This window comes from Balearica regulorum, chromosome 16, assembly GCF_011004875.1.
Source record: "Balearica regulorum gibbericeps isolate bBalReg1 chromosome 16, bBalReg1.pri, whole genome shotgun sequence".
NCBI lineage: Eukaryota > Metazoa > Chordata > Aves > Gruiformes > Gruidae > Balearica > Balearica regulorum.
The window spans coordinates 13,270,015-13,286,658 of record NC_046199.1 but is presented as its reverse complement, the minus strand read 5'-3'; the positions used below and the strand labels follow the sequence as shown (position 1 = coordinate 13,286,658).

General features: G+C 38.8%; 1 protein-coding gene across 4 annotated transcripts in view; it reads left to right on the top strand.

The window, feature by feature from the left end:
• Window positions 1–16,644, top strand: part of GNAS (GNAS complex locus) — a 161,784-nt gene that overhangs the window by 133,168 nt on the left and 11,972 nt on the right. For 3 of the 4 annotated variants that reach the window (XM_075768776.1, XM_075768778.1, XM_075768779.1), the window contains exon 6: window positions 14,110–14,164. In XM_075768776.1, the coding sequence (XP_075624891.1) occupies window positions 14,110–14,164 (55 nt within the window). Of the gene's footprint in view, window positions 1–9,990; window positions 10,029–14,109; window positions 14,165–16,644 lie in introns of those variants that run through there. The other variant, XM_075768780.1, reaches the window with a different exon arrangement.

The window sequence follows — 16,644 nt, the reverse complement described above, 5'->3', positions numbered from 1 at the left end:
CACCTGATATGGTGTAAGTAATGTAACACCCCTCCTTTTCACCAGAACCGTTGAGCTTTCTCTCCAGACTTTCTCCCTGTCTGACCTATCTGATCTGAGTTTCTTCCACCTTGCAGTCCTTGCTGCTGTTCGGAGTGTAAACCATGATCCGGAAGCTCTAATTATAGTAATGGAGAACAAATGGAAATCCTGGAATTGTCTTCAGCACTCCTAAATCACATAGTTTCTGGTTACAGGTATCAGAGCAATAGGTGAGCCAGTCCAGGCTACAGCTGGGTCACGATCATTCCTCTAGAGCTGCTGCGTGCCTCTGCTGCCTAGCCCAGCTTTCAATTGCACATTTATTGCCAGATCTGTGGGCTGTGAATGTCACATACCCATGAAGTTTTAGGCACATATTTGAACCAAGACTGCAGCACTGAAGGGTGCTGTACATCCTTTAGTGCTTCTTTGCATTAAGACTTTGAGAGGGTTGCTGGGTTTCTCTTCGTGCAAACTAATACACTTGGCTAGTGAGCAGAGCTTCTTCAGGTATGTTGGTGTGGGAATATGCTCTACATTTGGGGAGCAGAAATACCTCCTTAGACCCCTTCTCATCTTTCCCACTGCAGCAAGTCCACCCATGATTTTTAGTGTCTGTTTTTAGTTCAGTTCTTCTCCTGAGACTGTTTAAATGTTCCTTTCATCTAGAAGAGGAAATTTTTAATCTGTTAATAAACAATTTAGGTTTAGGGTTTCAGCCATTTAAAATGCAAACATGAGACACTGCCCTCTGCAGACAAAGAGATGGTCAAGATATGCATGTCCTCTACTGGAATCTTACGGGTTTTAGTATCCAGTGGAATTTGGAAATTTTCTGGAACTTGGGCTCTTCATTTTGGCTTTTCTTTCCTTCTGATTCCCAGCTGCCCAGTTGTGATTGAGTGTGTGTGGTGGGGGAGTCCACCCATTTGTAGTGCCAAAATGAGTTGTTATTCATAGCTTTGTGATACTTTCTTTTCAGTGTAATAAAATAAAAAAGCATAAACCAGCATCACTGGAGTTTCACAATGAATGCCTGCTGAGATGGAATTCTTTTCCACCTCTCTGTTTGTTTCACACTACCTGCATAGGTGGAGCTCACCACATCGTTCTGTGCTTGCTTCACAACCATAATGGCTAGAATCTTTTTTTTTCCTCCTTTCTCCTTCTCCCCATCCCCTGAGGAAAGGGGTGCTAAAGCTAAGGTTGCCAGGGAATGTGGCAGTAATTTAAAATTAGCAGAGTTTTGTACAGTATACCTCAGCGCAGAGGTTCTCTTCAGCCTCAGTAGAAGGGTGGTTTGTGGTCGAGGCTCTGGCACTGCCTGGGAGCACAGAGACCCGTGTCAGGAGAGGAGGACGGGGCTGTGGGAGATGACTCCCTGCCCAGGCTTTCTCAGTCCCTGGCCTCTCTGTAAAGCCTGCCGACAAGGAGGCCAGTGAGGATGCTGAGAGTGCGGGGCAGTGCGTATGTGTCACCTTTAGTACAGCCTGAATCTTAATCTTCTCCTCGGTATGAGGTTCCATTTCAAGATAGAGCTATCCGTTCTGCTATTGATGGTTTTTAAAGTTACAATGCTGAAATAATTATGTTCTATGACTAATTTATTTAGTAACTGTTTAGGTAATTGCAACGCTTTTCTATAACTAATAAGTGGAGTCAATAAAGCTAGTTTAAAAGAACTAATTCTGCTCGCAGCAGCTGTATTGGCACTTCCTCATTGTAACATTGTCATAAGTTAGAGAATAAGGGATTTTTCAAGTGTCTCCAAAATTTCCCTTCGTCTCCTTTTTCCTGTGCACTCACCCAACAATTCTTTCTCACAGATGCACATCCGTGCCCCGCACGCATCTTGGCACACTTACTCCAGTCCTATCTCGGTTCCATGTTTCGCAGCACCTGGCTGCTCATCTGTGAGTCGGGGAACTGGGATAGAAAATCTCGCTGTGCCGAAACCCACAGACATGACTCTTGGCTGAGAGAGGAAACAGGCTGAGGTTGTGCCTTGTCAGGGATTTTACTTTTCCTGTGCACACTTCATTCTAAATTCTCTGTTACTTTAGTTTTAAAAACACACAGCTTACAAAAGTCCATGTTAAAAATACGTTTTGCAAATTTAAAGTATATCCTACCATCTGTTTTACAAACAATTGAATGATTAGAGCTTTGAATACTATTTTTAAGGTCTTTAATAGCCAGTCTCCTGTTTTGAGAGGTGAGATTTAAAGGAGTTCATATTTTTATAATAATTAAAATTCGGCTTCAGGATAAGTTGAGTTAAGTTAGCAGGTCAGTGGGGAAGAGAGAGGAAAGGGCCAAAATATTTTATTTAAAAGACTCTAAAATGACATATCATGTCACATGCTAAATTAGTGCTGTTTGTGAGCCTTTGTAAAGCCAGAGTCTTCTGTGAGGCGCACATTTTAATTGTAAGCTTAATAGCACTAAATATGCAAATACAGTTTGGGGAGATACTGCGTAGTCAATAACCATGTATTGATGTTATCGCAAACAACATGTGAGTAAGCGAAGGTGGAGGGTCTGTGTTAGATTTTTTGTTTTAAGAATAGCAAAAATCTAAGCAAAGAGCAAAATTGTGAAACTGGATAACTGACAGTTCTTTTGTTTGATATATTAAATTTCTGTGAGGATAAGGGAGGGCTGCGTTTTTACAGAAACGTGGTCACTCCCTACGAATGGCTTTCCCACAGAAGTAGTGTGTTCACCTTTATTGTTTACCTTTGAATTTGGCTTCAAGCTCGATTTCTTGCTCCTTTTATCTGCCTGAATGTAATGTGTACCAGAGAGAGACAAGCACTTCAATTTGACTTCTTCATTTTATTGTATGGCAAAAGAATACAGAAACAGGTATTTGCAGGTGATGCTTTTCACAGTAGCCAAAGATTAATGTCAATGTACTTGTCTTCATTAATGTGAAATTGCTGTTGCAGCTCCGTATCACTTGTTTGAAAATGGATTTTTTAAAGTATGTCTGATATTAAATTTTATAATCAAGCAAATGTTTTAAAGTAAAAAGAAGAATGTTATATTATGACTCATTTTAGAATGAGAGGTTTATAGATGTTTTCAATACTGCATACCAGGTTGTGTTTCTCCTTTTACAGAGGCCTGGAGTTGCTTTTCCCAAGTAGGAAAAAAGAACATTAAAAAAAAAAAGGGGGGGGGGACAGAAAGGAAGGGGAAAAGCAAAAACAGAAATATGAGCTGCTGTGAGCTGTTTAAACTGCTGGCTCCCGAACAGGTATTGACAGGTAGTCCTGTGAAGACACTGCCGTTCCAGCCCAAGTGCCTGCAGCAAGCATCAGGCATGATGCTGGCAGAAAAGAAATGAAAGACCTGAGCGTCCTATGGGCAGCATGACAGTCAGAATACTGCATTCTTGCAAAGCAACCTAATTTCCTAAAAATACTGAACAAAAATCTCTCAGTCAGGATGGTCCCGCAGTAGGCAAAATTCCAGTGTTGGATTGATATTCTTGCATGTTAAATACACGTGAACTATTTCTGTGAAGCCCTTCGTACAAGTGTATTTAAATAAGGCAGCGAAGTCCTCCCTACCACCCTGCTCCAAACCTAGCGGCGGTTTGTCCTCCCGTTGTTTTGGGCTCATCTGGGCCCCAATTCCTTCCCTGAGCTATCGCTGCTTCCCTAGTTCCTGCAGAAGCTCAGTCCTGGGATCAAAATTCCTTTTCTGTCACGTGAGACGGTGTCAGCACCACCTACCTTCCTCTCTAAAATTTCTGTTAATAATGATGTTGCCCGTTTATCAGCTAGCCGTTGGGGAAGCGCCTGGTGCTGTGTTCTCCGTGTTCAGGGTTTAGGTTGTACAAGCCGCACACAAGCTGAAAGAATTGGGAACTGTCTGAACCTCTTATTTGTCTGTTTTTGCAGCTAGCTCTGTTTCTTCATATTATGGAAGCAAGTATGACGTATTAGTTTATTAATTTTTTTTATCATCTGAAAGGCATGGTGCAAATACCAATAAATAATACTTATAAAGCATTTTGTGGTTGTCAGACAGTATAGTTTTATTCCTACTTTGGATCTAGCTCTTTGGTTTTGTTTGGGTTTTTTTTTTATTTTGTTTGTTTGTTTGTTTGTTTTTTGGGTTTTTTTTTACTTTCTGGCTGTGTTTTTTGGTCCCAGTCATTGAGGGAATGCACTTTCATTAACATTTTCAATTCTTAACGTAATTTTTATTTGATTTATTAGTGATGTCACTGATTGTGTCAGGATAATGCAATTTTAAAATTATATGTACCTGATGGTCTTTATCAACTGAAAGCATTTCTGCTGATTTGATGGCACTGGAGGGAGCTAAAGACCATGAGGACAAGGTTCATATAAATACTTTGTTGAAACACAATGGAAGGATATCCCATTAGGTTCACCTGTTTTAATTGCTCAGAGCAGCCTACGGTAGCGGATATATAAAATGCATAGGTTGTTGCCATATTGAAAATGACATCTGAAATTGAAGCAAGCAGTTGTTTGCTGATTTGAACTCAAAGGTGTTGAGGGGGTTTCAAACACATTTCTGTTCTGTAGAGGCACTCTTTAATTTCATTATAAATTATTCATATTGATTTTTGCCTAAACGACTTTGCTTAGCAGCAAATATTCTTAAACATGTCTAAGATGATCCCTAGTGGACCAGATTGATTTAAATAGATTTTGAAAAATTATTACATTTAAAGCTTCCCTCCAAGTTCAGCCCCCACAGAGCAGACAAGTGATGCAGTCAGTGATGCAGTTATGTTGGTTTCTTCTGCTGTATATAAGGTCTGTGACTTTAGCTTGCAATTAAAAACAGCTTACAACAGAAAAATCCCTGACCTTGTTTGTAGATAGAGACCTTTTTCCACCTTCCAGAAAACAGGCACGGAGAAAAATATATTAAGAATATGGATATTTAAGGGGGAGCAGGGTAGGTGAGAGGTTCACAATCAGCCATACTTGAGTTCTCACTAGTTCAGCTTGATGGCTTTATAGATAGTAAAGACCATGGAAACAATTTGTTATTTTCATACAGTTAGGTATTAGATTTCAGTTTTTCATTCCTTGTGTAAAATTTAAAAGAGTAGGCTTTAGTGTGCAGAGCTCTTGCTGAAATAACTGGAAAAGATACCAAACTCGATGGAATGCCTCGAAGTTTGGTTCTTCACAATGGCAGTCTTTGAGAGTGTGATACTTTGATTTCTGATTAATTCGCTTCTTGTTTTAGTTTAAACACTGATTCATTAATAGGGATAAGTACAAATGAAGGCAGGCAAACAAAATTATTATAAAGTGTAGAGAAAAGAGAACACCCCGTACATAAAGCAATATACGATAGTGTTTTGCAAAGGACAGGATCATTAGTTAGGTCCGAGTCTCTGGTGTGTTTGGCCCACCAAAATTCAGGAAGAAAAGCTGGAGAAGAGGGGCAGAAAGCAAAGTGAAGTTAGCAATTTTGTTATGTGAATCTTTAATTGCTTCACCTTTTCCCATGTTTTTTACCTTCTTTTGCAGCCTACTTAAAAAAAAAAAGAAAAAACTTCATAGGGATTGCACCATGTTCCTCCCCACTCACACCATGTTCCTGTCCCAGGCTTGCCCTGGAATCAGATCCTGATGTAGTGATCTCATCCGTACCATTACCTTTCATTTCTGTGCCCAACCTTGGCCTTGGATCAGCTTACGTTTCTTCCTGGCATGGTGAAGCCATTTTCTGGGGTGGGGTGAGGTGAGGGGCCGTTCTGAAGTTGTTTGACATATACAGGCTTGTATTGCAGAGCGAGCCTTGGAGGCACGCAGTAGTGAGTTGGTTTGAATCTGTCTGTTTTGGTAGTTGTGAGTGTGAAAAATACTTTCCTACAAGTTTGCAAGTGGGAGTGAAGGCAGCTGGAGCAGCCTCCAGTGTTTGGGTTTGTGTCGGTCATCAGTGGGAGAAGCTGTGCGGGACAGGTTTCATTTGAAGATCGGTCACAGGCAGATGGCTGTAATTTTGGGGATGAAGTGTGCCCCGGTCAGTGGGAAGTGTAAAGGAGCACAAACGATCTGCCTGCCTCCAAAGCCATCGCTGGAGAAGGAGGGATCCATAAGCGGGGCAAGGTGTAGAGTTAACGGCAGAGGGGATCTGTAGGCGTCCTGGGGCTCTTCCAAGGACGGACTGGAGCACTGGCCAGGTTTGGGTTCCCTGGTAGGGTTTTCTGCGCTACAGCCCTCTGCAGCTCATCTTTCTCCCAGGCAAAAGCAGAAGGTTTGTTTATTATATGAGCCAGAAAGGGCTATCTCATAATAATTTATGAATTGCTTTCTTAAGGAAGAAAAAATATATACGTAGTTCTTTTTTTATGTAATTTAAATCAAAACTTGCAGTTTATTATAGGCTCTTAAACTAATTTGGAGTATCTTTATAAAAAACAATAAATCCTGAATTGCATTGCATGTTAGAAAGTACATTTTCCAAAATACTTGTGTAAAAACTGCTTTTTTCTGAAACATACATTGTTCAGATGGCAAATGAGCAAACTGGATGTGGTGAGAGGAAGGGGGAAGGGGAGGGAAGTTTACATACGGCTTTCAGCCTGGATGGAAGTTACTCTACAATTTTTAGAAATGAAAATATCCATGTAGGGACCTAAAGGAATCCTGTGGGCTGATGGTGCAGTTTGTGTGGAGCGCGTGCACGGTGCCTTCATGGCATACAGCAGATATTTTACTGTGACTTAAATGCTTATTATAGTTGCAGTTTTTTTGATTACCATCTGTAGTCTCTATTGGTTTTTGATAGAGCAAGTAAGATTTTATATTTTGGGAGCAGTGTTTGCTGTGTTATATCATGCTGACTACTATTTCCAGTGTCTGTGAAATAGCAAAGTCTTTACAACTTCAGTCTGATTCCTGAACTGTTGCTTTCATATGCTGTGGAAAATATTGAATCTCCTGATTATACAAATGTCTTCTGTTGGGTAATATTGACAAATATACTGAATAACATTTTTGACATAACATTCTGTTCCCACACAGATAATTTGGATGTAATTGAATGGGTTGATCAAGAGTCTGTGCTAAAAATACGACATTTTCTCACGCACTAAGTGAAAGAAAATGCTTGCTCAAAAGGCACTTTTGTCAAGCGGAGCCGTTGGGAAGTGGGCTGGGTTACGCCATGACTACCGAGTCTGCCTTCCACCTCTGAAGGCACAGCTCAGGTCTGGCCTGAGCTGCAGACGCAGCCGGTTTGTAACCTCAGCGTAGACCATGGCCGTAGTGCTGCCCCGGTGAGGGTCCGGAGCGAGGATGTTGTGGGTGCGAGGGGAGCAGCCGCGGCGGCAGCCTGGCAGGGGGTCTCGGGGAACCTGGTCCCGGACAGGGCTGGTGGAGGCACTGAGCAGCCTGGGAATGGTTTTAACTGGAGCAAAGCGCTCCAGCCCGTGCAGGATCCCATCCAGGACGCCCGTCAGACTCGCAGGAGCGCTTAAATGCACTGGAGCCAAAAAAGTACAGAAATAGTTAGAGGGGGAAGTTTTGAAGATCTCTCTTCTTTTCTTCTGTTTTTCCTTATTTTAATGGTCTCCTGGGCAAAAGACTGCATTGTTACAGTTTCAAAAGTGGTATGGTTTTGCTGCAGACTGGGGGAAAAGAAAGAAAAATAGCCCTTAGAGAAAGACTGACTGTTTAGTATGCAATAAAGTAACTTTTATACTTTTCCCAATCTCCTATCAAATAAATCTCTTGCTAACAAGCAATCAAAACCATTTCTCTGCCCGCCGCTCTGCACAAGCCGAGCCGCATTGTACCTTTCCAGCCTTTGAAACTGCCTGTGCCTATTTTTATTTGTCAGGCCGGGGCTGGGCTGGCCCCATTCCAGATGTGTCTCACAAGATTTGGTGCTGATGAGCTATTTATAGCACTGTGGTTCCATTGTCATGGCAACCGTGCTAGAGGCCAAGGCGGCTGGGAGCTATTTCTGGACTTGTGCTGTAATGTAAAACTGATTGGGAAAGTTAGTGCATCCTCTAAGCCAGACTAACTTTAGACAGGCAGAGAAAAAAAAAAAAAAATGAGAGAGACAACTACAACCTCTTTAAATAGATTTTTTTTTTTCCTTCTCTTTTTCTCCTACCTTTTCCCCATTTCTCTTTTCGATTGCTAGCAGTTTTGGACGGGATGGTTTGCCTTCTGCTGGATTTGTCCAAAATTCATTCATGGCTCATGGCCTCCCAGCAGATTACGCTTTTTTAATGATGCCGTTTAGGAAGCGGGGTGCATAACCAGCCTTGGTTTTAGGGCAAGGTTTGTATTTCATGGCAACACAAAACCAAGGGGGCTTTGCTGGCTGGCTGCTGGGGCATGCTCAGGGGGGTTGCAATAGTTGCAGTTCTTTATACCCCGTAGTTTTAATATTCTATTTTTTGTGTGTGCTTCATGTTCTCCACACCATATAAGGAACTGTAACCTTGATTACCACAAGATGATTCCAAATATATGGAGTCATACTTTTCAGCTTTCTCATTATTTGCTTCAAAATTAGACCCATGGTGCCCCTCCGCCTCCAAGTGGCTGGAATGCTGCGAGGTTCTTCTGTAATTACAGCTGGGGCCGCTCGCAAAATCACTTTTCTGGGATTTGCACGCATTAATACTATCTATAATTAAATTCTGAGCTTTGGAATGGTTTTAAATCTTTTTGTGTGACTTCTGCTTCGGTTATTATGATTTCTTTATCAGTTGACTTGAAATTGGAAATAAAAAAATATTTGTAGCTTCTTGGGGAAGTTTTCTAAAGAGCTGTCTCTTGGTTTACTTCTGTTCAAGTCTTACACTACATTTTGAAGTTCATTTCCAACATAAATCTGGTTTTGAATGAGGTCCTTATATCTGAGAACAGACATGCAGAATTTCTTTACAGGAATATCGTATGTGAGATGTTTGAGATGTGTTTACTCGCAATATAGTGTTCTCATAATTATACCAGTAATATTTGTTACTATCTCTACTATATTTGTACTATCTCTCTGTGCCTGCCTCTAAAGGCTTTTTCTTTTCTTAATTGTCTTTGTTAAGTAGTTAAAGTAATTGCAAAGGGTTTGATGGAATTTTCTTTCTCTCCCCTTACCTAGTTTTGTTTAGGGGGAAAAAAGAGCTGTGCCTGTCTGAGTATTTTTAAATTATCCAGTAACATGTTTGTGGCATGTCTCCTATGGCCACCTTAACAGCAAAAACTCCACCTTTGCAAATCCTAGAAAATACCAGTATATCTTTAAAAGCAAAACGAAAAGTCTACTAATGTCCCTATGTATGTACATCATATATTTCTCCGCTCGAATACCCTTTTAAAGAGAGTATTGTATCTTTGTACTAATCCTGTGACTCTGCCTTCAGCATAGACAAAATAGCTTAAGAAAGAATTTACCAAATAGTTAACTGTTTAGCTTTTAGGAAGCTGTTGCTGAATAACCTAAAGGATTATGGCAAGGACTTAAAGTAGAAGCAAAGCACGCTCTGTTCTGAGAAATAAAAAATACATTCTTACTTGTAAACACTATTAATGTTGAGTTAAATTTCAGCTTAAAACTACTTTAGGGAGCTTTGGGTTGGTTTTGTAGTCCTGAGAGGGTATAAATAAATAAAAAAAAATCTGCACAGTTTGGTCTGTAGGAAGATCAGTAACCAAATATTAATTTCTTTGCAGACGTAGAAACCTGAATTGTAAAGACTGTTTTAGAGGTGATTGGGGTAAAAAGAACTTTAATTCTTAGTAAAATCTTGGTAATTCTTAGTAATATTCTGGTTAATTCTTAGTAATATCTTGATAAAAACGCATGACTCAGAGGAAATGAAAATTCCATTTCCACTGACTCAAGGGACTCTGGGCAATTAACTTACTCCCTGTGTGCCTTGATTTTTCCCTACCTTTAAAATAGGGTTAACGTAAGGTGTGCGTTTCAGGATGCGATGGTAGAGGCAGGAAATGCAGCATGAATGAAGGCAAGCAGGAGTTGTGAGTATGATTTACTGTCTGTAAAATACCTTGAGGCTTTCAGAGGCAAGAAACTTCACAAATACGGAGTTCCAGTACTACTGTTGAGGGTTCTAAGTTACAAACAAATGTTGTATTTAGTTGGGATTGAAATTTGGAATTCTTGATTTGCAGTGTTGTACTGACACTAAAGATGAGATCTTAATATGTCTTTTGAAAGAGACATTTTGTATACAAATTCAGGTTATGACTTGACAAAAAAAAAAATCTGATGGAAATAAAGCTCTTCAAATATAGGCATGTTGTCAGTTTGAAGAGACCTTTCCAGTGTTGTTCTAGACTGAAAACAAAAGCTCTTCTTCACAAAGTTTAAAAAAAAAAAAAAAATCTTGTCTGTCAACCATTTCGTCAGATCACAAAGAGTAAAATTTCAAGTTACTCTTTATTGAAAAGACTGTCAGGAAATGCTCAGGGAAAGGCAGTCTGATTTCCCCCTCCCCATTCTTCCCCAAACCCTGAAGTCATGTTGTTTCTTGAGGCAGAGGATTTAAAATGTTCTATACCTTTTCAGTGGGGAAAAATGAGTGCAGGCTGCAGTTCTTAGTCTGGCAGCAGCATTGTTCATTCAGGAAATTCCCCCCACATAGGGATATAACATTTCTCTCTGTATGAGAGAGAACTCTAGAATAAACCGGTATATATCTTGATCTGAAAATTGTGACATGGTTTTGACATACCAGGCTTATTAAAAATTTGGTAAGAATTGGGGATATGTGTGTGACTTAATTCCTTTGTCCCGCAGGAGCTAAGGAAAGCTGCTCTGTCTGTCTCTGTGTGAAGTCTGCCTCTTAAGTGCACCCCTTAAAATTAATGACACTTGTTTCTTCACAAAGATGACACATTTTTTATTTCAGAATGTTTAAAATTTTTTTCAATATCTTTCATTTTAATATCCCAGGGACGCATCTGCTGCTGTCCTTGAGATGCTTCTTCTCCAGTCTTGCTGACTACAAATGACCTAAAGTCTTCTTTTTTTGTTTTGGGGGGTTTTTTTGTTTGTTTTTTTAACATGTGTCATAGCAGTATCTGTGTTTTATAACACAGGCAAAAGTGCCTTATACTAAGTGACAGTATTTTGCAGAGCAATAACTGATCCTCTTATTTAGTCATGTCCAGAATCTGGCCCTAAGTGAGAATTGGCAGCGATGCTGAATGAATTATTTGCTTTCTGGAAAATAGCTTTCCCATATAATTTCTGGGAAAATTTTACAGAAGAAAAAAACCTGACTTTGTGACTTGGTGCAAGACTTGCTCACAGTATAAAATTTGGTTTCGTGGTTTGACAGTTTTATTTGAATTATTTCACCAAGGTCACTTTTCTTTCTCCCTGTGAAATTCACTGCTGACATAGCAGATGGGCATATCTCCAGTAGACTCAGAACAATCTATAACAGCAGTGATTTCAGCACACAGAGTAATGCTGAAATGGCCTCGCTTCTGTTTTGGGTAGAGCATAACAAGAATTAAAAATAGAAATTAATGATGGTGAATTTGTTTTTATGTTGAATTAGGCTTTGTTCTCATCTGACTTGGTTATTAGTTTAATTTACTGGATAAATTATTTGGTCTTGACAAGCATTGACTTGGAGGTCTCTGAACATAGTGTATTGATCTTTTCTGAACTCTCATGCTCCCGCTGTTGCTCCTTATTTTAGATGTATCAGTCCAGATCGAATTTCTGCTACTCTTTTCTGCTTACAGACACATTTATTTTTCAGTTGAACAACTGAAAGAATGGTCCCATTTCTTTATGTCTGAGCAAAAAATCAAACTGTTTTTTAAAGTCTTTGGCCCTTTCTGAAGTTGCTAGAGCAGACTTTTATGACAAGGTACATGCACAGGAGGAAATCTTCATTTCACATATAGCGTTGCACCGTTTTCCCTAAAATGCCACTGGAAGCAGGGTAGTTTTTCTGATAACTATCACACAGTGCAAGATTTCCTTCTTGAATGAGCATTGTTACGAGTGTCAGATGTTCCTGGATGTTGGAACTTGTTTTGGGGAGAAGAAGAAACATTTATTCCATTCCAACTTGTTTTACCTGGCGTGAACGTTGCTATTGGAATGCATCTCAAGTACAGTACTGCTGCTCCTATGTGGCTGATGTTTTTCAAGGAAATCATAGGCCTAAAAATAGTCTGCATAAACAACAGTAAGAGGTTTGTACTTTCAGTTCCAGGTTTTAGCAATATCTTGTTGTTATTTTCTAATTGTCAGTTTCCAAAATCCATTAAGCTGATTAGCAGAGTGTTTAAAAACAAAACAAACCAAAAAAACCCCAAAACTAAAAATTCCACCTCTTGTGGAACCTTGTACAAAATGTTATGCTTAGATAAACTCAGTACAGAAAGGCTGGGTCATTGCAGTAATCACCTTGATATCTTTATGAACATATTATGTTCTGAACATTTTTTAAACATCGTCCAACTTGTAAAATTGCCACATGATTCTGAAACTGTGGTCTTAGGAGAGAATATAATGTGGAAACACTCATACTCGGTGGAATTCATGATTGTTGTATGTGTTTAACATCCTCTGTGTACTGAACAAAAAGCTTTACTACTTTTTCTTCAGATTAAAGAAGAATATATTAAATTACTTAACAGCCTGGAAGAGATGAGGAAAAAATCCAGCTTGCAAATTGCAATACACATTTTGTCATTGAGTTTATCCTTGTATAACTGTCTCCACGTCACCTTTTATGATGGAAATAGATCTTTATGCTTTGTCTCATGTTTTTAGTAGCATATTTACTAAGATACATTTTAATGTGTTTAAAATTCTGTAATTCAGACTGAATAAAAACTGCTTTTTATTGTCTGTGAAACAAGATGGTCATCTAGTTCCTGGTGAGAAGGGTGTTACGCTGAAGCCGCTGTTATAACATACAATTATTTTTCCTCCTTCCCCTGCTCTTCATTCGGTGTTTTAGAGGTCAGTTGGGAGGCAGGGGCTAAGACCCTGGCTGATTTTAATGGGACCTTGGATTCTGATTTGTGAATCTGGGACACATCTGACTTTTCCCCCCTTTAAATTGTTGCCTGCGACTGGAGTTAATGCACTTTCAGCCTCCCTACCTATGTGTAGGGATCGGAAGGGAACACTCACCTTTTCTTTTTGATTTCTGCTTGGTAAAGAAAAGAATTTGTGCAAAGGAATTTAAAAGGAAACTTCAAGTGTATTGGTTTTGAGACTGTGATTAATCATTAATGTTACGGGTAAAGTTAACTGTAGAAGCATTGCTAGATCTCCTAATAAGACTGAAATGGCAGGTCTGCATCCTGAAGCTGCTGCTTTGCTACGGCTTTGAGTCTCATAGTAACACAATAGAACAGAGTTAACAAATCGGTTGCTTGAGATTTTTGCTCTTTGAGTTGAAGTGAAAGATATTTAGGAGGTTACGGTTAATTGGTAAAAAACATTTTAAAGACTCCGGAATATCCTGCATAGGTGACGCCTGGTGAATTTGAATAAAATAAATCTTTTTATACCTATTTGGCCTACTACTGCCACTCCTCCAGAAAGTAAACTGAAAAGCTGGTACCAACAATTGACAGAAAAATCAGTATTCCCCCTCACTTTACTGACCTTTTAATAAAATTGGTTTCGGGGTTTCATTTATTAAAAGAATTATAGTGATGATAAATTTTAAAAAATACTCATCTTTAGGGAAAGTTACATGTAGGCAATTATTTGATTTATTGTTTTACTGTTAGAAGTAGCAGATTATATTGTATAATTTATGTGAATAAATTAACTAAATTAAACTACTTGTATGTTTGTTAACAGAGAGCGCAGAGTGGGAGGGGGTTGGAATGAGATTACCGGTCCCGATTAATAAAACTGTGGATTTGGCCCTCTGCAGGGAGATGCTAGGAAATGCAGGTTTTACATTGTAGCACACCCATGTTGAGCAATTTAGTTGTATTTAGCATTTTGTGAATCTTGAGTGCATTAAAATGTGCCAACTCTTTTCTGGAAAGCGTTAGATAGTTTGTCTAATTTGAGAATGAAAAGTTAATCTTTTTCTTTCCTCCCCAGTTTTCTAGACAAGATTGACATAGTCAAACAAAATGAGTATACACCGTCTGACCAGGTAAGGAAAGCTTCATGAAGAAATTACATGATTTATCTGCCCCCCTCTGTCTTTGAGGCTAACTCTGTCATGAATTTTCCAACTGCCATTTGTGGCACTAATATAGGTATTACCAGGTACCGTACCTATTTAGTATTGCAGTTAAAATTACTTTATCATTTGGATTGGGATTATGTTTATACATGTAAATGTACTGTGAAATGAAAATCTGTCTAGATTTAAGACTTACATCATGCTTCTGTGACACTAAAACTCAAATAGCCATTAGAATGAGTACTTTACAATGTTTGCCCTCCTTGCTGAATAACCATCATGTGCTTTCTTTGATGCAAAGTTGGTTGGTATCTTCTTAGCCCCACTGGCTCCCACTGTAGACCAGATTTTGTAAAAATAACCTTGTTAGAAGATTTTAAATTTTTTTATCAGAATAAGAATTGTACTTTTAATTTTGTTACAAGTAATCTGAGGATCTTTTTAGGATGAAATCCCTAAACCAGAATCATTTGTATATGCCTAACTTTCTGCCCATAAATAATGCAATTAAGCATCTAGCATACTTCTATAGGATAAATAACCAAAAAAACACATTAATGTCCCAAAACTTTTGCAGACAATATTGATGAGGAGAGAGCAGTTTGTATCCTTTAAAGCTGTTCAAGAATAAATCAATCATTCATTCATTCATCCTTTCAACAATCTGAGTTCTTTTATAAATGAGGCTTTCTTATCACTGAAATAATTCTATTTTCAAGAAACAAAATACTAAAAATATAGGTTAATATAATTGAAATTTGGAAATTTGAAACTTTAAAAGAAGTGTCAGGTTTATGTTGGAGGCTAAGGGTGTCAGGAGTTTAACTTGTATTTACTTGTACTTAGTATATAGTGCTAAGTAAAGTACTTAAAATTTACTTATAGTAATTACTTAAGTAAGGTAAGTAATTAGTAGTTACTTAAGTAAAACGATAACATACTTTTGCTGCTGTAAGCAAGCACATATAGTTACTGTGCTTGTTTGGGACCACTGACTACATTGAAACCCCCCACAAGTATACATTAAAACAGGCTCATCTGGATTGTCCCCTGGAATCTTACGTGTTTCTCCTAAGAGCGTGTAATAATCAAATCACTTCCTTTCTTTTTCTTTTTTTTTTCCTCCCCTTGAGGTGAGTAAATGTTTGTTGGTTTGGTTTTTTTTCTTTTACCATCCTACTTGTATTGATTTCTAGAGCTGCAGAGCTCCCAAGAATCCAGCTTTCCAAATTTGCTTCTGTTTATTGGGGCGTTCAACTTTTCAAACTCTTTCAAACACAAGTTAGAACAATGTTTAAATATATACATAGTTCAATATGAGTATTAAAATAGCCAGACAACAATAATTTACTATCAGAAAACTCATGTTAAAATATAGCCATTTTGTTTAATGATTTAACAGAGTTGTATAACCTTTGGATTTTGCATGGTTTTGACTTTGACTAACCAGTTTAGTACCTGTGTAGTGAGAACAGAGCTTTTACTGTGCATATAATTTTTTTTTTACAGTCTGTTCTGCTTACATGATCTTGTCTGCTACAGATTTTACTATTTATCTGCTATTTAGACCCATTGTCTATGAAGAACACAAAAACTTGAAGTCCTAAGTTATAAAACTTTTAGTTTAATTCAAAGTGGTATTTTGTAGTTATCTTTGGACTGTGTGCTCAGTCTGAAGCCTGTGCAAATTAGGTTCTTCTAGATCAGTTACCCTCTAGGCACTGTACATGGCTGTCACTGCTTTGCAATACACAGTAAATAAAAGCCAATGCAGTTTGGTTTTAATAGGATTTTGTAGCACTTGTAACAATTTCGGTTGTTTGTAGCTCACAACTTCTGGTGATCATTTTTGTCTCTACAGGAAATTTCAAGTTTTATCTTCGAAAAGCCCAATTCTTATAAGGTTTAAGTGGTTGAACTCCCAGTTCTTTGAAGGAAAAAATGGAAAATTCTGAGATCTAGACACTGCTTTTAATAGCCAAGCACTGAACACTTTGGGGAGAGACAGATCTGTCTTCTGGGGTTGGGAATTGTTTGGTGGTAGTTCAAAGATCCCGTTGCGTGCCACTTTCCCACAGAAATCTGTGAATGCATCATCTAATCTCCAGGGACAGTTCTGCAGTGCTCTGAACACTTGTGTTTGCTTTAAGTGGCCTGTAAATCATAGAATCATAGAATGGTTTGGGTTGGAAGGGACCTTAAAGATCATCTAGTTCCAACCCCCCTGCTGCGGGCAGGGACACCCTCCACTAGACCACGTTGCCCAAAGCCTCATCCAACCTGGCCTTGAACACTGCCAGGGATGGGGCATCCACAACCTCTCTGGGCAGCCTGTTCCAGTGCCTCACCACTCCAACAGCAAAGAAACGTTTCCTTCTGTTCCACACTTGGCACTTAACAACCTGATTATGAAAATGTATGTGCTTTAAAAGTAGACCACACCCCTA